The 25,738-nt window shown below is 40.8% G+C and overlaps 1 protein-coding gene and 1 long non-coding RNA gene across 3 annotated transcripts in view; one reads left to right on the forward strand and one right to left on the reverse strand.

Annotated features, from left to right (window-relative positions):
• LOC125640671 (uncharacterized) overlaps window positions 1-383 on the reverse strand; it is a 30,304-nt gene extending 29,921 nt beyond the window's left edge. Inside the window, exon 1 of the long non-coding RNA XR_007357852.2 lies at window positions 301-383. This is a non-coding gene — a long non-coding RNA (uncharacterized LOC125640671). The remainder of the gene's footprint in view (window positions 1-300) is intronic.
• RGN (regucalcin) lies at window positions 1-24,642 on the forward strand. 2 transcript variants are annotated; one of them, XM_075130956.1, is made up of 7 exons: window positions 1-20; window positions 5,988-6,153; window positions 13,842-14,024; window positions 14,963-15,178; window positions 16,818-16,949; window positions 22,715-22,869; window positions 24,305-24,642. In XM_075130956.1, exons 2-7 carry the CDS (start codon window positions 5,991-5,993, stop codon window positions 24,353-24,355), a joined length of 900 nt encoding a protein of 299 aa, XP_074987057.1. In that variant the 5' UTR covers window positions 1-20; window positions 5,988-5,990; the 3' UTR covers window positions 24,356-24,642. The 2 variants fall into 2 exon arrangements, with proteins under 2 accessions (XP_074987057.1, XP_048715455.1); XM_048859498.2 differs by lacking the exon at window positions 1-20 and adding an exon at window positions 621-869.
• The last annotated feature ends 1,096 nt before the right edge of the window (window positions 24,643-25,738 follow it).

Consider the following 25,738-nt stretch of genomic DNA (forward strand, 5'->3'; position numbering starts at 1 on the left):
AGAACTCCAGTTAGCGGAAGGTGAGCAGTAACCTTTCCTTGCTGCCGCACGGCGAAGAGCCCGAAACAGGGAAGGGCAAAGAAAGCAAAAGAGCGGGGGCGTGGGGGGAAGAGTCCAACCCCTGGCTAAGAAGCAGGGCGGCTGGTCGTGCAGGGGTGAAGAAGGTGGGAAGGGAGGAGCTGCCCTGACACGGGGCTGGAGTCACGCCCCGGAGAATGCCAGGGGGGCTGTCTGCACCCACACAGCCCGGCCAACGGGGGTGCTCACTAATCACGGAACTGCCCCTTGGCTCCGCTTTACCTGGCCCCGGTGGGTCCGGCCTTGCGCCAGCTCTGGCTGCAGCCAAGGCCCGGCCTCGCCTTCGGGTCTCTCCCCCGCCCCGCCCCGCCCCGCCCCGCAGGCAGCCAGCACAGACACGGCGCCGCCGCCGCGAGCCACCCGCCCAGCGCCCCCCCCATCTACCCGGGCTCGGCGCGGCCCCGCGGGGGAGAGGGCGCCGCGCGCGCACTGGGGACCATCGCGCGGGCGCGCGCCTCTCGGGGCGGGCACCGGCGTGGGCGGAGAAGCCTCGTGGGGGAGCGCGCGCGCGCGCCCCGGCGAGGCGCTTGCAGGGTCTGTCGCCGCTGCCGCGGGTGGCGGGCGGAACTTTGGCTGGGGGCGGCGCCAGCGGGCTCTGCCCTGCACCGGCCTGGGCCAAGTGCTGAGCCGGCCCGCTGCCCCCAGGGCGGGGAGTGGAAAAATGCAGCGAGTGACCCGCGTTAACCAGTAACAGAGTCAGGGGCTATAAGTGCTTAGTCCTCGCCGAGGCTGCAGCCAGCGCCGGAGCAAAGAACTCCCCCCCGCCGGTCTTGTGCCTTCCTCCGAAGCAGGTACCGCGGGGGCTGGAAAGGGGCACCAGCCCAGGGCTCCTTCGGGCAGGGGGTTTGAGCGCACCAGGCAGCGTGCTTGGCCAAGGCAGAGTGACTGCGTTTGTGGGCGTGTTTCCGCCCCCCGGGACTTCTTCATTGTAACGGGCTGTTGTGTCGCGGGGCTAGGGTTAAAATGCGAGCCGAGTGTGGAAGTGGATCTGAAAAGTGCATCAGCTGGGTGTGTAGTAAATGGAAAGGTGAACGGGGAAGCGCGCTGTGTGCAGCCGGAATGCTGTGGCGACGGTTTGCAGGGCTTTGCCTAGCAGTGAGTTGGAAAGGTATTAAATGTGGCATTCAGAGTTAGGTTTCAGAGGAACAGCCGTGTTAGTCTGTATTCGCAAAAAGAAAAGGAGGACTTGTGGCACCTTAGAGACTAACCAATTTATTTGAGCATGAGCTTTCGTGAGCTACAGCTCACTTCATTCAGAGTTAGGTCATACAAGGTTGCCTCTCTGAAACATGTTTGAAATTGAGTATTTTCCTTTGCTAGTTTCTCTCTTTTCTGATTTGCCTCGGCAACTTTTGAGACCTTGTGACATGAAGACTTAACTTATGCAAATGTAGTGCCGCGAGGCATAATTCCGAAACATAAACATATGTCTAGACATTTACATAGCTATGTGGATAAAATGAGCCAGCTGGTCTCACGATCTTTGGTATTGGCTTAAATGCCAATAATACAGTGTTCGCTCTGGAATCTTGTTGTTTCTAATTCATGAAAGATATAACCCACTTTCATATGAAGCAGAACGACTCCATGGCTACTTTAAACAAGTCAGCTGCTGATGCTTATTTATGTAGGCACCACGTATATAGTACCTAAGACATTTACATAAGGGTAGGAGTACTTGTAGCACCTTAGAGACTAACCAATTTATTTGAGCATGAGCTTTCGTGAGCTACAGCTCACTTCATCAGATGTATACCGTGGAAACTGCAGCAGACTTTATATACACACAGAGATCATGAAACAATACCTCCTCCCACCCCACTGTCCTGCTGGTAATAGCTTATCTAAAGTGATCATCAGGTGGGCCATTTCCAGCACAAATCCAGGTTTTCTCACCCTTTCTCACCCTCCACAATTTGGGTGGGGGGGTGGAGGGTGAGAACCTGGATTTGTGCTGGAAATGGCCCACCTGATGATCACTTTAGATAAGCTATTACCAGCAGGACAGTGGGGTGGGAGGAGGTATTGTTTCATGATCTCTGTGTGTATATAAAGTCTGCTGCAGTTTCCACGGTATACATCTGATGAAGTGAGCTGTAGCTCACGAAAGCTCATGCTCAAATAAATTTGTTAGTCTCTAAGGTGCTGCAAGTACTCTTTTTCTTTTTGCAAATACAGACTAACACGGCTGCTACTCTGAAACTTGTGAATTGTATGCAATTAGACGAACAAAGGAAAAAATCATGCCCATAAATAAATTCTGAAGTTACTGTATTGCACAGATGTTCTGTATAGATGTAGAAATCTGATCCTGCAAACACTTGTATGTGTGCTTATTACTAGTTATATTAGTAGTACCAGTAATCCTGCAAACACATACATCAAGTGTGTTGGTGACCAGTGGGATTCAGAGGACTAAAGTTCATATTGAACATCATAAACTCCTTGGGACCTGACTAGGCTATCAGTTGGAAGCTTAAAAAAGAAAAGAAAACCCCATGGGGAAAAAGTAAAATTAAAGCGTGTTATATAGGTAACTCAGACTTAAAGGCCTAAATTGCCCGAAATGGAAACTTTGCAATTGTGTAGGAAGAACATAATAATGGAGTCCTCAGTCAGTTATTTAGGCCTTTATCATGCTTCTGAATCTGGCTTAGGTACTCATTGACAGTCTGTACTTCTATGTTCACCCCTTTTACGAGACTAAGTTAAATTTTGTTCAAAGCATACCAAGTAAGGTATCATTTGAAAACTCACGATTTACTGATCATTGTTGTCCTGGTGAAAATGTGTGTGGCAACATTGTATGTAAAGATATAAGATTCCACTATAGGATATTATCAAAGACATGTTCTGGAGAGCAGTCACACAAATGAGTTCCCCATAGACAAAAGACTAGCCAGGTGTTGGTGAAATCAAATGGACCATCATCTGATTAAGTGGCCACTCTTTGGTGTAGCAAAAATCTACATTTTGACAAAGAAGCAAGTTAAGGTTCCTGGACACACAGGTTTCTGTCTCCGGAACAGGGTGGATACAAATCAATGATTTTTTTTTTTTTTTTTTTAGAAAAAATCAAAACAATCGGATTTTTTTTATTTAAATCTGATTTTTTTGATAAAATGCTTTTTGAGGAAAAAAACTATCTAAAGATGGTTTTAATTAAGATACATTATAGCTCAAAGATATCTCATCATGGAATAGGGATTATAAATTCTAATTCTATAGTATGAGACAATATATTCATGTAATGTTTAAGAAAAGTTTTGTAAATGAGTTCCAATAGTTCATGGATTAGGGACCCAATTTTATGCGGTTGCAGGGGCTTCTGTATAGATTATTTAGGTTAATCTTTCTATCTACCCAATGGGACTCAGTGCTTAGTCGAGAAGATACCATCAGAGATGCTTAGTTTTGCAGTTCTCAAACTGTGGATTTGTGTCTCCAGAGGTAACATGCTTGTTAACAGCAAAAATGTTTTTAAATGTATAGAGGTGAGAAATAGCAGACTTCAACTCTGTTGTCCCTCTGCAGATTTGTGTACACAGAGTCAATCCCTTACCTCTCTCTAAAAGTGCAAAGTTTCAAAAAGTTCAATGAATAGAAGATTGTAGGGGGCGGAATAGATCTGGACAAGGAGAAGAAGTCTGGAGAGATAAATGTGAGAAGTGAGGGACATATGCTTGTTTTGTTAAAATATTATATGTTTGCTTTTGAAGATAAAAATCCAGAATACTTAACATTGTTTTAGTTATACAATTTATATGTCTGTCTGGTGATGTTCTCCTCCTAATACCGCCTGGCAAGAAAATCCTCCAAATATTAATGATTAACTTGTTGAATTGGAGATAGTTCACCTCCCAATGACTTCAGAAATATCTGCTTCAGTTACCTTTGGTAAATGAAATAACCAAACAATCATTCTCTGATATAGCTGTCAAACCAATCTGAAAAGTTTTCAAAATAAATCACTGTTCAAAAATGTATAGTGTGTACCTTCTAAAAATGAAACCTACATCTATCTCTGAGTTGTGAAGAATATGTATTAAGGTTATAACAACCAACAAGAATGCACTTTTATGTAGAAAACCATGATTAAATTGAGTCTTCCTGGCTAATGATTTAAATCAATTCGATTTAACTCAAATCCACCCTGCTCCGGAACATCAGCTGGATTCTTGTGCAAGAGAAAGGGCTATAAGAGGAGAGGGCAAACACCCCCTAATCATTTCTCTCCTTTGCCTTCTACCTATATCATCATCAACCCCTGAGGAAGAAAAGAAGCAACATTGGACTGGTGGAGATATCCTGACTAAAAGAGATTCAGCCAGTAAGACTGCTGGAACATGTCGGGAGAGAGACTTTTCCTTTGCATTCATCTAGCTCCCCAAACTGGGGACACGGAGGAACATTTGGGGTGGAGTGGTGGGCCTGGGCCAGCCCCAACAGGGCGAAGGGGGGAAATGCCTCCTAGCCCTGCTCTGCTCTCCAGCTCTGCTCAGGTCCCGCTCCCGGCCCTGCTCTCAGCTGAGGCTCTGCTCCTTGCCCCAGCCTCGACCCCCTGTCCACCTCCCCTCCCCCAGAGCCACAGCCCTGCTCCCAGCTCAGGGAGGGGCAAGTGACCGTGAAAAGTTTGGAGATCACGGATCTAGCTTGTTAAGTTAGTTGTGTTTTTACCTTTTACTTCCTTGTAACTAATTCTGATTTAATGTGCCTCATTAACTACAGACTACAAATAATCTGTTGTTTTATCTAAATCATAGGTGCCGGCTCTGTGGGTGCTCTGGGGTGGAGCACCCACAGGGAAAAATTGGTGGGTGCCTTGCACCCACCGACAGCTCCCCACCCTGCCCCAGCTCACCTCCACCTCCGCTCCACCTCCTCCCCTGAGCGCGCCGCTGGGTCCTGCTTCTCCCCCGTCCCTCCCAGGGCTTGCGCCACTTAACAGCTGTTTCATGCGGCAAGCCTGGGAGGGAGGGGAGAGTAGGGGGAACACCACGTGCTTGGGGGAGGAGGCAGGGCCAGGGCAGGGATCTGGGGAGAGATACAATAGAGGCAGGGAGGGGCAGAGTTGGGGCAGGGCCGGGGGGACGGTGCGAGCACCCACCGGCACCGCAAAAGTTTGTGCTTGTGATCTAAATGAGTGTGTTTGTTTGGGAAACTCCATTTGGGATAGGAAGATTTGTGCATATCATAAACGACAGACTTTATATGAGCTTGTATTGTCCAGGAGGGGGCTGGGCAGTACAAGATGCATATTTCTGGGGGGAAGTCTGGGACTGGGAATTTGCTGGTGTTGCCATGAAGTGTAATCAGGAGTGGCTGGCTATTGCACTCAGACCCTACTGCTGGGAGTGATTTACATCCTGGAGGCTGTGTGTGAGAAGGCCAGACAGGAGTGGTCACTCTCACAGCAAAACAGTGTAAATTAAAAAGCACCCCAGGTTGGGGAATTGCGGCGACACAGCTACCCATCTGTTCAGATTGTACCCTTGGTAGAGTCACACTTTTACCAGTTAATTTGCTTTTTCAGCAACTGTCCTATTTTCCTGAGGGTAACCCTCTTCCATGAGACTTCAGTACCTAAAATCAGGGTTAAGTTAATATTTTTTTTCTGCCTCCTGATTTTCAGATGGTGATCAGGAGTCACTGTCTACTTCATTTGCTTTCTATGAGGGAAGAATAGCAGCAACTTGATGATCTCCAAAATCGCTGCTTTTTTAAAATAGGTAGATAAGGCTCTCTTTAGAGAGCAGCCTGCATTACCATGTTCAAAGCATGAGGGAAAAAATAAACATTAATATTGTTTTACATTCAATTTCATTTCAGCTTTAAATTGGATTTAAAGCTGATTTTCTTTCACATATTAACGTTTTGCTTTGCTGACTTTGAATTCTTTTTTCTCTCAGGAAATGTCATCCATTAAGGTTGAGTGTGTTGTCAATGAGAATTGCAAAATTGGAGAATCTCCAGTCTGGGAAGAAAAGGAAAGCTCACTTATATATGTGGATATAAGTGGTAAAAAGATTTGCCGATGGAATTCATTCACCAAGCAAGTGCAAAGTGTTTCTGTGGGTAAGAAGCTGCTTTTAAAAGATGCCATGGATTGCCAAAATGTAAATGTTTTTAGTGTAAATGTTTTTCTTTGGATTGATAAAATATGCCTTTCCAAAAAGCTTAGACTCATGTGCATAAAGAAATTAAAAGTGCATAAATACTGAACAATTCCATGTTTAGTGTTGGGGGAAGAAAGAACATTCACTACAATTCATGCCCATCACACTGTTTTGGAGAAAAGGAGTGGGCTTTGCAGTGTCTCTTCAAGACCAGTAAACTTATGATTGACTGGACCCAGTCCTAAGGATTTTTTTTTTTTCCCTGTTTTGTTTCATTTAACATTTAGGTTTTTGCTATTTGGTTACATATAGTTATTCGTGTCTTTTGAATTTTGTAGTACCAGTTGTAATCCATTTTTCTTGGCCATCTATTTAGAATAGGAATGGTATGTATCCACATAGGTTCTGATCCTGCATCATTAAATTGCAAGATTTAATAAACTTTACATTCATTCCAAAAAGCCATTAGCATTCATTATTGTGAAAACAAGGTAATATACTTGTGAACGTCATGCATAACAGATAGACCATGTAACCTGTCTAGTATGAAAGAAAACATACTTGAATGGATAATTTAAAATTGTAAGTAATAGGATTTCCTTTTTGTACAATTTTTTATTAATAATGAATCTGTATTGTAAGAAACTGATTCCAGTTCATAAAAGTCTGGTTAACTTAGTCTGTCCATCAGCAGTAAATTGAGATACCTGTAAATTTAGGAGTTACTTAATTTAAACTTTGAAGGTGACTTCCTTCAGACTTCTGGTTTGAGGACTGGACAAAAGGCAGTAAATGGCATCTTACAGGTTATAGAGTTCTCCTTTGATGACACTTCTAATTCTTTTATACTAGTATAGCGTTCCTTGGTACTGTATACGCTTGTTGGCTATGTTGGATGTTTAGAATGTGTGCATCTATGCTTCTGTTTCCACATCTCTGCCAGCCCAGTCGTATGTCTGAGTCCCATGCATTTCATTTATACTGTGAAGTAATTAAATTTGTGCAAAATGTTATATTACATTTCTTACATCCTATAAAAAAAACTTTTGGTAATTTAGTTTCCAAATCAGTTCTTGTCTGATATTTATCCCAAGTTTTACTGGCTATACCTGTTAAAGTTATTCTTCCTTACTTTGTTTCTAGATAGTAGGCTTTTATAGAAACAAGATATTTCTACTCAACTTTTTTCTTTTCTGTTTTTGTCAATTCCCTGTTAATCACCTGTAATTGTACCTAATGGGTCAGTTGAGTGTAAAGTAACCAGGGATCATTTGCTAATTCTCTGATCTACTTAAATCCCTGGAAAGCTCTGCCACCTACCGATTTTATTTTATTTTTTTACAATATGACTAAACTATTGATATTTTCTGTGTTCTAATGGTACTGTATTTAAGAGAGAATGAAGCTTAGATTTCTATGTTGAGCAGTTATCTTAGTTATTTTATATTTTAGTGTTTGCATCTTGGGCAACAACTTAATGGTGAATTGTGCAAGAGTTGTTTAATAGATTTTAATTTCAGTCTTGCTGATATAAAGGTCGTGTCTGTAATGTCCCCGATCCCGTTGAACTCAGTGGGACTACTCACATGCTTAAAGTTAAGCACACACACGTCTTTTTTTGCTCGCAATATCTCCCATCTGATCCCCCCCCCCCCCCCGTTTTCTGTCACATCTAAGCCTTCACTCTGTTCTCCTAACCCAAGACTGGAAAACAGGGTTCCCTTACACTTCTTCCATTCTTCCACTGTGTCTAGTGGGAAATTGAGCTATACAGTCCCTTCAGAGACTATCAGCAGTGCGTTTAAAATAACCAAATACATAAGTAACTTTCACTGTTTCTGTATAATATTAACACAGATGCAGGATGATCTAGACCAGTGGTTCCCAAACTAGGGGCGCTGCTTTTTCAGGGAAAGCCCCTGGCGGGCCGGGCCAGTTTGTTTACCTGCTGCGTCCACAGGTTCGGCCGATCGCGGCTCCCACTGGCCACAGTTCGCCATTCTCAGCCAATGGGGGCTGCGGGAAGTGGCACAGGCCAAAGGATGTGCTGGCTGTCCTTCCCGCAGCCCCCATTGGCTTGGAGCGGTGAACCACGGCCAGTGGGAGCCGCAATCAGCCGAACCTGTGGACGCGGCAGGTAAACAAACTGGCCCGGCCCACCAGGGGCTTTCCCTGAACAAGCGGCGCCCCTAGTTTGGGAACCACTGGTCTAGACGTTCAATGATATTTTATTTAGTAAATGGATATACATATAAAAAAATTTATTTAATTTAAAAAAAATGTAGTAACAGCTTCCTTACTCTGTCCATAGCAAGCATCTGAAATGAAGGGGAAACATACAGAATATTTTCCTGTCTTCTCCGGTAGAATGATTCAGATACAAGTCAAAACACAGTTTGGTCCCATCAATGCTGCAACACTACAATGTTGTAATTGGGTCATTTGTAAAGATTGAATAGGGTATTTGGGTTGTTAAGATTTTTAAGTTATTTTTCTTTCTTTTCATGTTGGTTCAACATTAACAGTAATTTGAGTACAGGAATCAGTTGCCAGGGCCTCAGTTTTGCTTGTTGTACACCATTAAACAAAACTCTCTAACATTTAGTAATCATGCATACGAAGTAAAGAAAAGAAGTCACAACATTTAAAACCCAAGTCTTCATTTTAACATATCCTTTTATAGAATCTTTTAACTGATGGGGAGGGGAAAGTTTATTTGAAAGTTCCCAGCCAATGGGAACTGTGGAGCCAGTGCTCGGGGTGGGAGAGAGGCAATGTGCAGAGCCTTCTAGCCGCGCCTCCGCCTGGGAACAGCAGGGACAGGTCGCTGCTTGCAGGGAGCCACCCGAGGTGAGTGCTCCCCAGATCCAGCAATCCAAGACCCCTCTCATGCCCCAGCCCCTATCCCCACACCCTCTCTTCCACCCAGACTCCCTCCCTCTTAGTTAACCGGAATTTTTCACTTACCGGAACCCCCATTCCCCGAACATGCCGGATTAAAAAAGGCTTTTACTGTAGCTTTCACCTCTCACATTCTGTTAAAATCCAGTGCTATTTTTCAGTAGACAGAATAAATGTACACAAGAGGAGGAGAGAGAATAGCAAAGGGTAGAAAAATGCAGTTTCAGTCTCTAACACTGGCAGATTAGGTCTGGTCTAACTGGCTTAATTAAGTTTCTCAGGGCTGAAAAATCCGTGCCCCCTGACCAGCGTACTTAAGCTGGCGCAGTGTATGCAGCTCTAGGTTGACGGAAGACAAACCCATAGTTTCTGGAAGACATTAGACAAAGCATATGGTACATTAAAGGTGCAGTAGGTTATATATATTTTCAGAGGCAAAGACTACAATCTCTTCAAGTTTGTGACTTGCAGCATAGAAGGGCTTCTCTACACTTAAAACACTACAGTGGCACAGCTGCAGTGCTTCAGTGTAGACACTACCTACTCCAACAGGAGGGTTTGTTATGTTGGCGTAAGTAAAGCTGTGTCTACACTGCCACTTTCAATGCTAAAACTTTTGCTGAACGCTAAAACACCCCCCTGGGCGACGAGTTTTAGCTCTGGAAAGCACCAGTGTAAACCGCACTTTATCGCCGGGAGCTGTGCTCCCGGCAATAAAGCTACCACCACTCGTTAGGGGTGGCTTTTTTTTTTTTTTTAATCTCCAGGAGAGCTTTCCCACTGCGATAAAGTGTGACTACACTGCTCACGTCACAGCGCTGCCGTGGCCAGGCTGTAATGTGGATGGTGTATACACAGCCTAATCCTCCGCCCCAGGAGGCGGTAGCTTGGTCAATGGAAGAAGCACTGTCTTCATGGGGACTTAGGTTAGCTTAACTACAATGCTCAGAAGGGGTGGATTTTTCACACCCCTGAGCAATGTTGTTACGCTGACCTAACTTTTCTAGCGTAGACGAGGCCAAAAGGTAAAAGGAAGTAAAACGCATATTCAGTTTGCAGCATCTGAAAGACCTGCACAACATCTTGCCTTTGTCTGAGAAATCTGATGGAAAAATCTTTCCACTGGAAGATCTGCTACCATTGATATCTTCCCCAGCCTTTTTAATTGTGGGTATTTGTAAGCAGTTTAAGGCAGAGACTCTTTGTTTGTGTGTGTTGAACTGCAATGCCTAATAGAGTCCTTCAGAGTAACAGCCGTGTTAGTCTGTATTCGCAAAAAGAAAAGGAGTACTTGTGGCACCTTAGAGACTAACCAAATTATTTGAGCATAAGCTTATGCTCAAATAAATTGGTTAGTCTCTAAGGTGCCACAAGTACTTCTTTTCTTTTAGTAGAGTCCTGATACTGATTAGGTGCTGCTGCAATATGTATTACTCTGGTTTTTTCTGTTCTATAGCAACTCCTTTTCATACATCTAGTCTTTTTTCCACTTCAAGTATTTTTACAGGAACTCTATGGTTATCACCTCAGGGTTCCAATAAAGAATGAAACAGCCTTAAGATCTTTAAGCCTGACCTATTTTTAAAAACATCTTAATTACAGTTAGTGGATTTTAGCCATAAGCTCCATGTTGTCCTGGGAGATCATGTCAGTTGAATAGCCTGGTGAGGTGAGATTCCCTTTTGCTGTCCTAATTTTTCTAAAGTTTTTTGAGGGTTTTTTTGTTCTCTGGGCCCATTTTGGTTTCTGTCTGTGTTCCATGTTTCTCTTTATGTAAGTAGCTCATTCTTTTCCCCAGCTTCCTAGGGTAAGCTTGTCACGCAGTTTCTCCGGTCGTCTTTAATCTGTGTAGCCATTTCAATCCACGTGAACGCAAATTGCTGTTTTATAATAATGAAGTGTTCTCTCGTGTAAAATTAAACTGGGGCAGTGAGTTTAGGCTTAGGTACATCTTAAGCTGTCATCCCGTGTCATGAGTAAGGCTACGTTTTAGTCACAGGTATTTTTAGTAAGTCATGGACAGGTCACAGGCAGTAAACAAAAATTCACAGCCTGTGACCTGTCCATGATTTATACTATATACCCCTGACTTGGGTGCTCTGGGGCAGGGAACGGCCCGGGGGCGCCGCGGGTGCTCTGGGGTCGGGGGGTAATATGGGCAAAAAATCATGTTCAGTTTAGTTAAATACAGTAATGGTATTTGGATGTTCTCACACACAATTAGCTTCCACTTTATTACAGAAATAGTTTTTAAAATGCGCATCTGAATTGCCTTGCCTTGTCTTCTCTATTTTTATGTACTGTGTTATGTTTACCTATCCAAACATACCTATCAGTTTAGTAGCAACTAGCTGTAGTATGTAAATGGCAACTCAGTAAGTATCTTACATTGCACATTTATTTTTTTTTAATTTATTATTGTGGTAAACTCGGTTTCACGCTACTGTAAACGGTGGATTGAGTTCAATCAAAGCAATTTAAATCATGATTTTAACCCTCATTTAAAATCAACAACTGGGAAATCTTATTTAAATAATTGATTTTAATCTTGTTTTGAATTTGTACTTTTTAGCTATGTTCCTGAAGAAAGGATGATTCTCCGTGGTTGATATAATTTGGTACTTTTTGCTAACCAGTAGGATAGACTATATATGCACACATTTTATTTAAGCATTTACATAGCTTAACATGCATTTATTCACATTCTTAATTTTTTAGCTTTTTTTATTGTTAAAAAGTGATGAATGGCGCATTTCTTATTTACTTAGTTTTTTTAACTCATGATTTGTGTCAAGCTGCATTTGTATAGAAATTGGAATTCAGTTAAGTGCACAAAAACAGCATTTTAAGTTTTATTTAACTAAGAATTTATCTTATGTGTACTTGATACTTACATAATAAGTTTATCAAAACTAGTTTTGCATTTAAAACTAGCTCAGTATATTAAAGAAAGGAAGTATTATCTGTAGTTATTGAGTTCAAGTGTCAGTTTCTGGTCACCATGTTCTTCCAAGATTTTAGAATTAGTAGATCTCCTCCCTTGCACACCTGATTTTTATTCATAGATTGGAAGAGGAAAACAAGCATTCTTGCTTTTTCAAGAAAATTTCAACTCCCAGTCGGTCTCTCAACTTTGAGTGAGCTAGTCATTTGAGCTGAATTAGTTGAATAAATTTTGAAATTTAAGAAAATATTCTCTCTGCACCTGCAGGAGAGGCTACTGCTCTCAAAAGCTGGTTTAGCCCTTCAGTGAACTCTGGTTCCAGGTGCTCAGTCAGCCACTTTCACTAGTTCAGTGGTTTGACTTCCTTTTAAATCTTTAGCAGAGAACATGTACTTCTTGAATATTATCTTTTTAAAATTAATTTAAGTGATTTTAGTAGATTATAGTTTAGACGTTAACATAGTTTGTTTGCAATTATAACATAATTTTAAACAGGTTTCAGAGGAACAGCCGTGTTAGTCTGTATTCGCAAAAAGAAAAGGAGTACTTGTGGCACCTTAGAGACTAACCAATTTATTTGAGCATGAGCTTTCGTGAGCTACAGCTCACTTCATCAGATGTTTACCGTGGAAACTGCAGCAGACTTTATATACACACAGAGAATATGAAACAATACCTCCTCCCACCCCACTGTCCAGGACAGTGTGTATATAAAGTCTGCTGCAGTTTCCACGGTAAACATCTGATGAAGTGAGCTGTAGCTCACGAAAGCTCATGCTCAAATAAATTGGTTAGTCTCTAAGGTGCCACAAGTACTCCTTATAATTTTAAACAGGTTTCTTTTTAAAAGAAAAATCTTTTTAATTGAAATAAAAAGATAAGTTTAACCATCAGAATGCATAGAAATTATTTTTTTAATTTATAGTGTATCTGATCAACTCTACGTTCTCCATATAAGCTTTTTGTTCTGTGTTAGTACAGTGCGTAGCACAATGGGGTCCTGTTCAGGACTGGGGCTTCTAGGTTCTACTGCAATATAAATAAACAATAATAACAATACTATTAGCAGTATTGCAGTAGCCCTCAGAGGCCCTGCTAGTTTATCGTTACTGTAGATTCTTAGCACCACACAATCTTTAATGCATTTATCTTCACAACACCCTAGTGAGATAAGTACTATTATCCCCATTGTACAGCACCGTACAGAACTGAGGCACAAAGAGGAGATGATTTGCTCAGAGTCACACAGGAAGTCTGCCAGGGCAGGGAGTCGAACCCAGGTCATTCAAGACCGAGGCTAGTGCCCTAACCATTGGATTATCCTTCCTTGCTAGGTACTTCTATCTATCTACCTACCTACCTACCCACACACAGGACAATATGATGCCTTCCCCAAGAAGCTTGCAGTCTATACATTAATTCAATATATAATTTGATTACTTTTGTGTGTGCAATATTAGTTCGTAGTTCTCACTAATGGAATTCCATAAGTGTGCATAAGCATGTACATACAATACAAGCTTCTTGTTTGTTGTGGTGAATGATAGATATACCATGTTACCCAGGAAGGCACAGATTAATTAAAGTGAGATTAATTATCAATTATTATTTTGTGCTTTTGTATTTGGCCAAATACATCACAAATAGAAGAATAGCATCTGGATATGAATGAAATATTTGTCAACCTTGGTTATGAGTGTGATGAGCAATCATAGGTTGGTTACAGGTGGCTGACTGCTTTTTATCTACAGTTATAGTATTTTACGTCTCCCCTCACACCCGTTTTCTTATGTTGTCTCTAGATGCTCCTGTTAGCAGCGTGGCCCTTCGGAAATCTGGGGATTATGTCGTTACCCTGGGAACCAGGTTTGCTGCTTTAAAATGGAAAGACCAGTCAGTAACCACCATTGTTCACGTTGACAAGGATAAACCAAACAACAGATTCAATGATGGGAAAGTGGACCCTGCAGGGAGGTTTTTTGCAGGTATGTTGGAAATATGTACTAAGGAGCACTAGAACTTTTTCCTCAGATTTTAGGGACAATTTGTAAAGAACCGTGGCAGATGTAGGAAGTGTCTGTCTTTCAAGTCGAGGTTGTCATCTTACTTTCAAGCCACAGAAAATATTAATTCTAAAATACCATAATAATTTAATCCACTTTTAAAAATGTATTACCCCAGAGCTCTGCTCTATTCTGTTTAAAAAAAAAAAAAAAAAGTTCTTTCGTCGTATAAAAATTTATTTTCTTGTCTCCAATGTTGGCATTCATGTCTTGTTTTGAATGTACTTGGAAAATACCAATGCAAATATGTTTACAGTGGAAAACTTATTGTTTGTTTTTTTCCCATACACTGAATATAAATATATTTTCAAAAACAATTAAGCATACAGCAAATTGTTTTCAAAGCAGGGAGAGTGTGTCTGATATACGTTTGAAATTTCAAGGTTTAATTTCAATTTTCTCTTACCAAACCCTTCCCCCCTCCCCCAAAAAAAAATTATCTCTATTAGTGGCATAACTTGTCATTTAAGATTTTAAGACTTTTTGTAGCCCTGATTCTAAAGTTAGTGCAATTTTTTCCAATGTTTGGGGGAGGAGGGGCATTAAATTGTGACAACCATCTTACTGTTTGAAAACACTGTGTAATTAACAATGCTAGCATGATTGCCTTCAACTCCTTTGCAGCCACAATTTTTAAAAAATCTTTAATTTTATTCATCATGCTCTGTTAAATGCACACAATCAAATTTGCCTTCTCCCTTTTGGTTTTAACTAAATCTCTTTGAATGTTTAAAGGAGAAAACCTAGTCAAAGTTTGAGGGAAGTTTATGTCAAAGAGGCAGTCATTGCCACTGTAAAAGGAGTGCATTTGGTTTCTGTGAAGCTGTGCTTTCTAATGAATGACCCTCTCATTTTTGTAGGTACCATGGCTGAGGAGATTCGACCTGCTGTGCTAGAGAGACACCAAGGTGCTCTGTATACACTCTTCCCTGATCATTCTGTAGTGAAGCATTTTGATCAGGTGGACATCTCTAATGGCTTGGATTGGTCACTGGATCACAAGACTTTCTTTTACATTGATAGCCTGTCCTTCTCTGTGGATGCCTTTGATTATGACCTGCAAACAGGAAAAATTTGTATGAATTCTTTTTTTATGCTAAAATATTTTTAAGTTACTTTCTGTGCAGTTTTTTTCTTTCAACTATTAAGCAAAAAATCAATTGTGACCCAGGCCCTACTTACACCTGTGGTCCTAGAGCATTATTTTTTTAGTTAGTTTAAATGTGGTTTGGCTTCATCCATTCTGGACATCAAAACCCGGTTGAAAACAAGTTAGCAGAAACTGGGTTAAAAAAACAGCTTATCTAAGTAGGTTCCTGGCTCAGAGTAATTAGATGGATTGGTTCATATTAGGACATTATTAAATTTATATATTTAATAATTGACCTGAAATAATTTGTTAAAATTCATTTTATCCATTGCAATCTGTGCTGAGCCTGTAAATTGTACATTCATTGATTATACACTCACAATTCACTTCTAATGTTTCTGTGTTATCAAGTATGAAGCATTTTTGCCTCATTTTCCTCCAGTGGCTATGCTGCCTGTTATGAAACCGTAGGTGAATTAGCAGAGAAGTTTGTAGTCCATCTCTTCAGCATATAAAATGTGCTACACTTTTATAGTGTGTGCATTCATATATTGTTTTAAAATGGAAATCCCTAACTGAAGAAGATCCTAGAGAGCCAACCAACTGCTGAAAAGCAGTAACTCAAACATCATCTTCCCTTATTTATGGGGGAAAAAAACAAAACAAAAAAACACCACCATAACCTCAAGGTCTTTTCACAGGCATGGGCAAATGGAAAAGCTCCTCCAACTTGGATTCTAAAAATTTGATTTAAAGTAACATGAACCATAATAATTTGGTTTAAAGGAACACCATCAGTTTGAAATCTGGTCAGTTTTAAAATTGAGCTTAAACTTGTTTTAGGTACAATGTCTGCCCCAAGTCCCACTACCATATTTGTGGTTTACAATCACATTTTTCTATATTAAAAAGCCCCACACAGCAGAGGAAACCTAGGAACAAACTGACTCTGACAGTCAATTGTCAAAACGCAGAATAAACAAACTAGAACAGTTGGATTTTCTTTTGTTAATATCTTGTAATAATAGCGGGTGGTAAAATGTTCATATAAAGTGCAATTTTTTTTAAATTGACATTGTCTCTTTGAGTTCATAGTTTTCCTAACTTTCTGTTGATTTATATATTTGAATGTCAGCTTTGTGTTGGAACAATTAGTGGTGTGTTCTGGGAATCTCTTTATTGAGATGGCTCCAGTTCTATGTGTGACTGAAAAAATCCAATTATGAAGTGGCCCAGACAGCTTATAAAATGCTGTATAGGTGGAAAAGAGTCAAATTTGGAATACACAAATTATTAATTCCTATAATATATTCAATAGTTCCCTGATTTATAGTTAGGGGAAATATATGGTTGACATACCAGAAGGGAGTACCAAAAATAATTGTTGTGTGTTTGATAGTCAAACTGACTTGCAGGCTGTCAAGCTGAATAATAACCATCTGCAGAAACAAACTGGTCTTATATACTCTCTCTCTCATCTGCAAGACTGCAGGGAGCTGGATTCAGTGCAGCATTAGAAAATCATCCTTCTTAGCTATTTCTAGGAGTATGACTTAGGAAAATGTTAACTCACAATAACTTAATATCTCCCTTAGTGTATGATGCCTGTTGATTTTCATTTGCAGCCAATCGCAGGAGTATGTACAAGCTAGAAAAGGAAGAAAGCATCCCTGATGGAATGTGTATTGATACAGAAGGCAAACTCTGGGTAGCCTGTTATGATGGAGGGAGAGTGATCCGTCTAGACCCTGCGACAGGTAATTCCTCTCAGAGGATGAACTGAAATTTTGCATTAAATAAGCTAAGGGGTAGTTGGATAATGGGCTTTTCTGGAAGTGTGTCTGTACTCATCATCTACTGTGGATGAACAGCTCTTATCTTAAATGCTCATTCCAATGCTAATTTTGTAAACATATCTACTCTTCTTTGATAGTGGCTACAAAAAATGATGTGGAATGATTTCATTTAAAGTTCTTCCCCTTAAAAGTTAGTCTTGTCATGGATATGTAACCTTTGTGATCAGCATGCTAGCTTCTGTTAAACATATAAAACATATAAAAATGTGTATCCATTGAAGAGTTCTGATAGCAGCCAAAATGACAGGTTTGAGATGGGTTTTTACATATTCATTAAGTAACAGAAGCTGCAGAAGTATTTTTGCAACTTGGCCATTAGATGGTAGTGTAGCTGAACTGTTTCTATAATTCCCCACGTTTGTTGGCCTTTGGTTGATGATTATCATTTTTTTGAATTAGTAGTCTGACATTTTTCAGTCTGAGACCAGTGTTTACTATACAGTAACTCCTCGCTTAACGTTGTAGTTACATTCCTGAAAAATGCTACTTTAAGCAAAATTATGTTAAGCAAATTTAATTCCCCATAAGAATTAATGTAAATGGGTAAGGGGGTGGGGGGAGTTTAGGTTCCAGGGCAAGTTTTTTCACCAGACAAAAGACTGTATGTCTGTGTACACATGTACACGCGTGCACACACACACACACACACACACACGCAGAGAGTACATTTTAAGCAAACAATTTAATACTTTACACAGCAATGATAATTGTGAAGCTTGGTTGAGGTGGTGAAGTCAGAGGGTGGGATATTTCCCAGGGAATGACTTACTGCTAAATGATGAACTAGCATTCGGCTGAGCCCTTAAGGGTTAACACATTGTTAATGTAGCCTCACACTCTACAAGGCAGCACGAATGGAGGGAGGGGAGACAGCATGGCAGAGAGACACAGACACACACACTGTGTGTGTGTGTGAGAGAGAGAGAGGTGCATTGCCCCTCTAAGTACATTGCCTTTTTATGTAGATCAGCAAGTTGAGACAGCAGCTGCTGCCAGCAAGCTCCCTCTGTCCTGAGCCCTGTCGTGTCCGCCCCGTTCCCCCCACTATGGAGATGGGGTAAAGGAGCGGGGAGCAGGAGCGGAAGGGAAAGGGGGACACCCTGACATTAGCCGCCACCTGCACAGCAAGTAAGAGGCTTGGGGAGCAGCTCCAAGGCAGAGGGTAGGAGCAGCACAGGGCAGCGGGGAGAGGGACAGCTGAACTGCCAGCAATTGGTAGCCTGCTGGGTGGCTGCTGCACAGGGATCTTAGGGGAACGGGAAGCTGATAGGAGGGCTGCCAGTCCACCGTGGTTCCAAGCCCCCACCAGCTAGCTGCAACGGGCTGCTCTTCCTGCAAGCAGTGGACAAAGCAGGCGGCTGCCAAACAACGTTATAAGGGAGCATTGAACAACTTTAAACGAGCACGTTCCCTAATTGATCAGTAACGAAACAACGTTAACCGGGACAACTTTAAGTAAAGAGTTCCTGTATTGCTAAATGGTCTGGAAGAAGAGGTAAGCAGTGAAGTGGCAAAAATGGCTGATAACACAAATTTATTTAGCTAGTACCCCCTTTGACACATGCACAAAGGTTACCTATGTTCTACTCACTTTTATTGTTTAAATTTACACCATAAATATAGAATCATGGAATGGAGGTTATAAAGTTCTTTAGTGTCCCACAGCATTTTAACTTTCCAGCATGAATCATTCATGTGTGCGCACTCAGGTGTTTGCCTCCCTCATTTTGAGTCTTTGTCACATGTAACTTCCCACATTTGGGACTTGGCAGGTTGAGAGGTATGATTAAGTTTAGTCACACCCAGAAAAGACTGTAAGGAACTACAAAGAGACCCGACAAAGCTAAGTGAATGGGCAGCATGATGGCCTATGAAATTTATTTTGACAAAGACAAGGTAATACGTATTTTAAAGGAAGATTTTAATTGCACAATTTGTCTATACATATTGCTTGATTCTAAATTAACTTACTAGTCAGGAAGAAGACCTGAGCGTTATTGTGGACAGCTCCATGAAAACCTCTCTGTCTAATACACAGTAGCTGTAAAAAATGCAAACAGAATGTGGATAAATAGGATAGAAAATAATACTGAAAATGTTAATAAAAATCATTGGTACACACGTGAAATACTGTGTTCTGTTCTATTCAAACTATGTTAAAAATAGCAGAAATAAAAACCATTCAGGGATGGGTGATGAAGACAATTTAAAGTAATGAAGAGATTGAAAAGATTAGGGTTGCTTACAGAAGGGATGAATAAGAGGGGTCATGGTAGAGGTGTACAAAAGAATGACTGGTATAGAAAAAGTAAGTTAGCTGCTCCTACTTACCCTTTCTTATAACACAAGTACTTTCCATTTTCATTGAAAATCCCTTGTAACCTATTGAAAGCTGTGAAATGCTACATAAACACAACCTGTGGAACTCACTGGCATGAGATAGAATTGAGTCCAAGAGCAGAATGGATTAAACATTTATATAGCTAGGATGCTTGTTTGTGAATAAGGAGAGTAAACCCTCATATGTAAGAGCATAAGGAAACCACTAACTGATGGGTTTTAGGAATAAACTTCCCCTTTGGGTAGGTTATTCCACAATTATCCATTATAGTGTTTTTTGTACCTTCTTCTGAAGTGTCTGGTGCTGTGCATTGTTGGAGGCAGGATATCAGACTAGACAGGATATCGTTCTGATCTAGAGTGACAATTCCTATGTTTTTCTTCTCTGGAGAAAGTTATAGGGTGTTTAGGTCAACAGAGAACTGGAGTCAAAATGTACTTGGCTGATGTGGGCTTGGACATGTGACACTTGACAGTATGTTTGTGTGTGGATGGGTTTTTGTTCTGAGGGTTTTTCACTCCATTGTAGAGTTTCGTTTTCTTGTTGTCTCTCTTTGAATAGATGCTCCCCACTACTTGTCCTTCTCAGTGAAAGGAGTGTGGTGTTACTGTCTTATTTAGACTACACGTTTGAAAGCCCAGGGATTTAACCTGATAGATTTAGTCTATACATATCACTTCAGTTTATTTTAGATTGCTAATATTCTCACCTTGTGGGTTTGGACTAAGCAAAGATGTCTTTCGCTTCTGTAGTTAATGGCCAATTGAAGGCTTTTTATTGGCAAACTGGCTGATAAAACAGTCTATGGCTTATTTTATTTTTAGCCAGTGGCAGAAAAATTCGTGAAACAATTGGGCTAAGGTGAAGATGGGACATTTTTAGAAAGGGGATTTTCAGGTTTTACTCAGTGAAATTTGGATTTGGGAGCATTTGGGTGGAGGTGGATAGACAAGGGAACTTGTTTATTTGGCATCTTTTTTTAAGCAATCCTTGGAGATAACTGGATTAAATAGTGGTGAGATGGAATTATAGTATCTGCACGCGCAAACCAAAAGATATCTAGTTTGCATAGTTCAGACAAAATACGAACCTTTAGTTTGCTTTTGCAGTTACAGCGCAGCATAGTAGAGTGTGCTGCACTTCACACCCCCATAGTTGAACTTTTGGGCTGTGTAGACATGCCCTCGGTTGTCAGTTTATTTTAGGTATTGTAAAAATGTAAGATGCTATTTATTATATAGATGCAGGGAGCCCAAGATGCTTCTCAAACCATGTGGACTATTCAGGATATACATGGGAATCTTTTTTTTGTCCATTACTGAAGCAGACTTATCTTTGTGGGATTAATTTTAAGGCAGTTTTTAAAATGTATCTAACTCTTGTGACAAGAAATTCGCAAAGTGTTTCAATGAGACATGGAAAAATCTCACTATCCTTTTTTGAAATCTCATTTAAGGACTTGATTATCAAACATGGACCAAGTAACTGTTGTTGTTTGTGTTGGTACTTCGTTTAGAAAAAGAAATAAGAGTAGCTTGTTGGGTGAGCCAACAAAAGTATTTTTTCAAACTAAAATAATTTTGTTTACTATCTGTTTATTTAAAATACAAAGATGAAATCTTGGCCTGGCAAAGTCATGTCAAAACTCCCTTTGACTACAGCAGAGCTAGGAGTTCTCACTCCTAAAGTATTTCACCATAAAATGTTGTATTTTAAACTTTCAATATATTATTACATTGCTTCTACCTGCAAGGATTACCAACATTGGGGGGTGGGGAGAGAGAGAGAGAGAGGAAATGTATTTAAAGAAAACACAAGACCTCAGCAGAATTCAATAAATGTATGAAATATCTATATGATAAATAGGATAAAAATATGTAATGGGTATAAACCCTCATGATTCAGGGCCTTAGACAAGCACTTACTGCTTGAGATTAAAAAGAATTTCCCCTGTATATATTTTCGTTATGAAGTTTCTTGAAACTTCTTTTGAAGCATCTAGTACTGGCCACTGCCAGAAACCTTATACTTGGGCTAAGTGGACCACTGGCATGTCAGTATCCTGAGTCTCTGTAATAATTATATAGACATTTGAGTGCTTTACAAAGTTCAGATAATCATTATCATCCCTGTTTTATGTGGACCTGATCCAAAGCCCATTGAAGCCTATTGTTCCATGTTTGAATTTAATAATAATGTGAGATGTCAAAATAACAGGCTCAGATGGAATTATTTAAAGATTATCAATCCAAGAGTAATACCAGCACTATGCAGACTACAGAAGCAAAGTTTACTTGACCAGTCTTTGTGAATGGTGAAAAGCTGACACCGCTGTAAGTGGTGGAATGCTGGCAGTTTTAATTCTCAGTCTAACTCCCAGAATCTTTCCTTTTATAGGGTGTGAGATAAAGAAATTCCTTTTGGAGTGAAAAATTACTTTCCCACAATGTGTACAGTTTGATATTTTAGTTTACCTCATTACTTATAGAATGTCTTTTTATGGTATATCCGTTTTGATTGATAACCCAAAGAGATTTTTGACCCAGTCATTATTACTGACAGCTATGGCAACAGGCAGTTGCTAATGAGTTAAAACTTAAAACATCTTTCGGGGGCCATTATTTCATTCATTACAGGAACATCTGCAATAACAAATACCTTTTACCAATCTCAGAACTTAATTGGATAATAAGCACCCCTTATCAAGTACCCAGTCTTGTTTTTCTGTAGGGTCCCTTCATTAATTTTGAGGGGTACCTTCCTGGTCATCTGGACTCTCTCTCAAACTGAGAGATGCAGGGAATAATTAGGCACATCCCAATATTTAATTAGATACATTCTTGAGCGTTGCTCACATTTAAGGATAGAATTTCAGTTCAGTTTAAGGATAGAATTTTTCACTTTCATAGATACAGGGGACTGCATTTATAGACACACAACATAAAAAGGATTTTGGGTAACAGAATTATGAGAGTTTAACATACAAAAATAATGAAAGGCTAATATTTATTAACACAATGGAAAAAGACACCTACTTACCTCAGTACGCTTTGGATCAGGCCCCATTTACAGAAACAGATTAAGTGACTTGCCAAAGGCTATACTGGGAGTAAATGACAGAATCAAGAATGGAACTCTGAATTCTTCCCAGCCTCACACTCAGCCTGCTAAATTACAATAAATTGGTCTCCCCCTTTTCCCTCCACCCCAAACCTGGCATTTCTGTGCAACATAGGGTTCTATGCTGGTTACTAGCAATCTTGTTAAATTCTTTGTAGAAAATAAACCAACAAAAAGCTGCTTCTTTTTTTTTTCTCCCCTCCAGGAAAAAGAATCCAGACTGTGAAGCTGCCTGTTGACAAGACAACTTCCTGCTGCTTTGGTGGAAAGGATTATTCAGAAATGTATGTGACTTCTGCATGTCAAGGAATGGATGATGAATCGTTTTCACGGCAACCACAGGCTGGTGGTATTTTCAAGGTGATTAAATTATTTCTTTTCTTTTAAAAGACCAGAAAGAATTTTCTTATACATTTTGGTTTGAAGGCAGGTGGTGGGGGTGGGGGTCAGTCTGAACGTACCATATCACTTAAAACTATTGTTCTTGGTTTTTTGACTTTCAGTTTTTTGGTCCCTACTGCTGTATTTAGAAAATTGCTAGTCTTTTCATGTTTACATGGTAGACTGGTTCTAAACTTGTAACAATACTGACATAGCTAATGTCTTGTACAATCATCATTTTCTGTACCAAAAAACCTCTACTTTTAAAAAAAATTCCCAACTTTAGCAGGGCAAAAACTTGTAGAGAATTTTTGTTTTAACACAAAGTAGGAGACAATGTGTTATCTACCAAACTGTTATTTATAACTTAGTTTGCTAGGATTTTTTTTGTTTGTTTTTTAAATTGGTGACTGGCATAGGGCACGCATGCTCTGTAGCGCCCTCTGCTGCACGTGTCCCATCGCCTCAACTGCCTCTCCCCTGTGTTTTCTGTTTCTCCCAGAGATTCATGTGACTCAGCTCTCCAGCTGGGTCACTGAGTTCAGCCCCCTTCAGAAGCCCAAACAAACTTATTTTGCGCTCCTTGGGCTCTTCTTCAGCCTATCCTCTGGGCTCAGTTCCCAGCTCCTCCTGGGCCATCTTTAAGTGTCTCTGCTCTGGGATAGAGCACTGACTCCCAGGCTGCTTTCCCTGGAGCCCCCCTCATACACTCAGCCCCTCTGGGCTACCTTTCAGTCTTCCCTGCTTTAGAATTGAGGGCTGAATCCCTTGTTTCCTCCAGACCCTACTTCAGGGCCTTTCACAGGAGCCCATCTTGCTCCCTGTGGTTCCTTCTCCAGACTGAGTTTTCTGGGTCCCAGGTGTTTCAGCCTTGTCCCCTGACCCAATTAGTCCTTAGCTTGGCAGGCAGCTAATTGTTGCAGACAATTGAATTGATTGAACAGGGTTGGCTAGCCCCAGGCCTCCTGGCTCTTATAGGGGCAGGCCAGCCTGTTGCACAGACCTTGTGGATTTAAAACCCTGATCCTGCAATTGACTGCATGCAGGCACACCCCTGTAGCTGTACACAATCAATTGTAAGATAGGTGCATCCGATGAAGGGAACTGTAGCTCACGAAAGCTTATGCTCAAATAAATTGGTTAGTCTCTAAGGTGCCACAAGTACTCCTTTTCTTCAATTGTAGGATTGAGACCCAACTGTGTTTGAAAGAGGGTTGTCAGGAGAATGGGCCATGGCATAGAAATTATGGTTGTTTGGAAACAGCAGTGGGTTGAAATTAATATCTGGTGATGGGTTGTAATGTAGAAAATTGCAGGATATCAAGTCGGTCACAGTCTTCTAAAACAAATTACTCTGTGGAAAGATACATGAATCATCACAATTATCTTCTCTCTCTCCCTTATTTTTAAATAGATAACTGGACTAGGGGTGAAAGGAATCCCACCACATTCATTTGCAGGTTAAATATTCACTCTTCAGAACAAAGTACACGTCCAAAAGCAAGAGTAGCTTAAGCAAGAAACATATTAAAGAAGTACTTGAGCTGGAATTCTGCATCTCCTGCATTTGAAACCACAGCTCTGTGGGTAGACTTCTGGCAGAAACGGATAAATGAAGCAACTTTTGAAATGCATCAAATTTTTCAAAATTCTTTGTTTTCTTGGTCTCTTGTGTAACTTTAAATACCTCCTGTAATTTTCTATAACACTAAAATCACTCTCATCTTAATAAACTTTGGAATATAACTTGAACAGTGGTATTTTTTGCCTTGTTTGCTCTACCATCCCTTTTCTATTTGTAGCTTATAGTTAAGGCTAATTTTTTGTCACCGATATTTTTAGTAAAAGTGAGGGACTGGTCGTTGGCAATAAACAAAAATTCCTGGAAGCCTGTGACCTGTCCCTGACTTTCACAAAAAATATCCCTGACAAAATAGGAAGGCGGGTTCAGCACCCATTGCTGCTGGGGCTCCCAGATCCCCCATTGCTGTGGTCAGTGGGAGCTCTGGGGTCCCTCACCGCTGTGGGAACTATGGGGTCCTCCTGCCCCCAGGCTGGGCGGCTGTGGGGTCCCCTCACTCCTGAGGTGGCTGGGCACTCATGGGGGTCACTTGCCGCAGCTGGGAGCTGCAGGGTCCCCCAGCCGCCTGCCACAGCTCGGCAGCTGCAGGATCTGCTGGCTGCCAACTACAGCTGGGCAGCTGCAGGGTTGCCCCCACCAGTGCAGGGGCTGGGAGCTCTAGCCCGGAGGCAGAAAATGTCACGGAGATCAGTGGAAGTCACGGATCCATGACCTCTGTGACATAATCGTAGCCGTACTTATAGTGCATCGAGTCACTGATGAAATTTTTTTATTGCCTTCATTTGCTTGCTACCTCTCTCAAACAAGCTTTCAAAGCTTCACATAAATTATCCACTGTGTACATTCACAGTAAAGAAAATATTTGTTACTGTAATATAACTTAGCGAGTGATGTTTAATTTTAAATAGATAGCTTGTTTTATATAGTTGGTTTTCGTAGGTAACTTAGACTTTTATTGGTTAAATTAGTGCCTGTGAAAGATGTCTACTAACTGCATTAGCTAACATAGCCATCCCTGTAACTTCAGAATAGGAAGAGTAACTGCAGTGGGCAATGCAAACTAGCTTGCACTATCCAGGCAATATACTCTTTCACCTTGAAGAACCTGGTTTCATACATCTCCCATGTCCATCCATCTCACTAGAGTTCACCTGTAAAAAAAAAAAAAAAAAAAAAAAAAAAAAAAAATTGGGGGGTGAAGGGGTTGTGCTTTTCTTATCCACAGAGCAGTAAAGAGGAGATGAGCTGTCTTCCTCTCAAGTTCCT

The sequence above is a fragment of the Caretta caretta genome, chromosome 1 (genome assembly GCF_965140235.1).
Source record: "Caretta caretta isolate rCarCar2 chromosome 1, rCarCar1.hap1, whole genome shotgun sequence".
NCBI classification, from domain to species: domain Eukaryota; kingdom Metazoa; phylum Chordata; order Testudines; family Cheloniidae; genus Caretta; species Caretta caretta.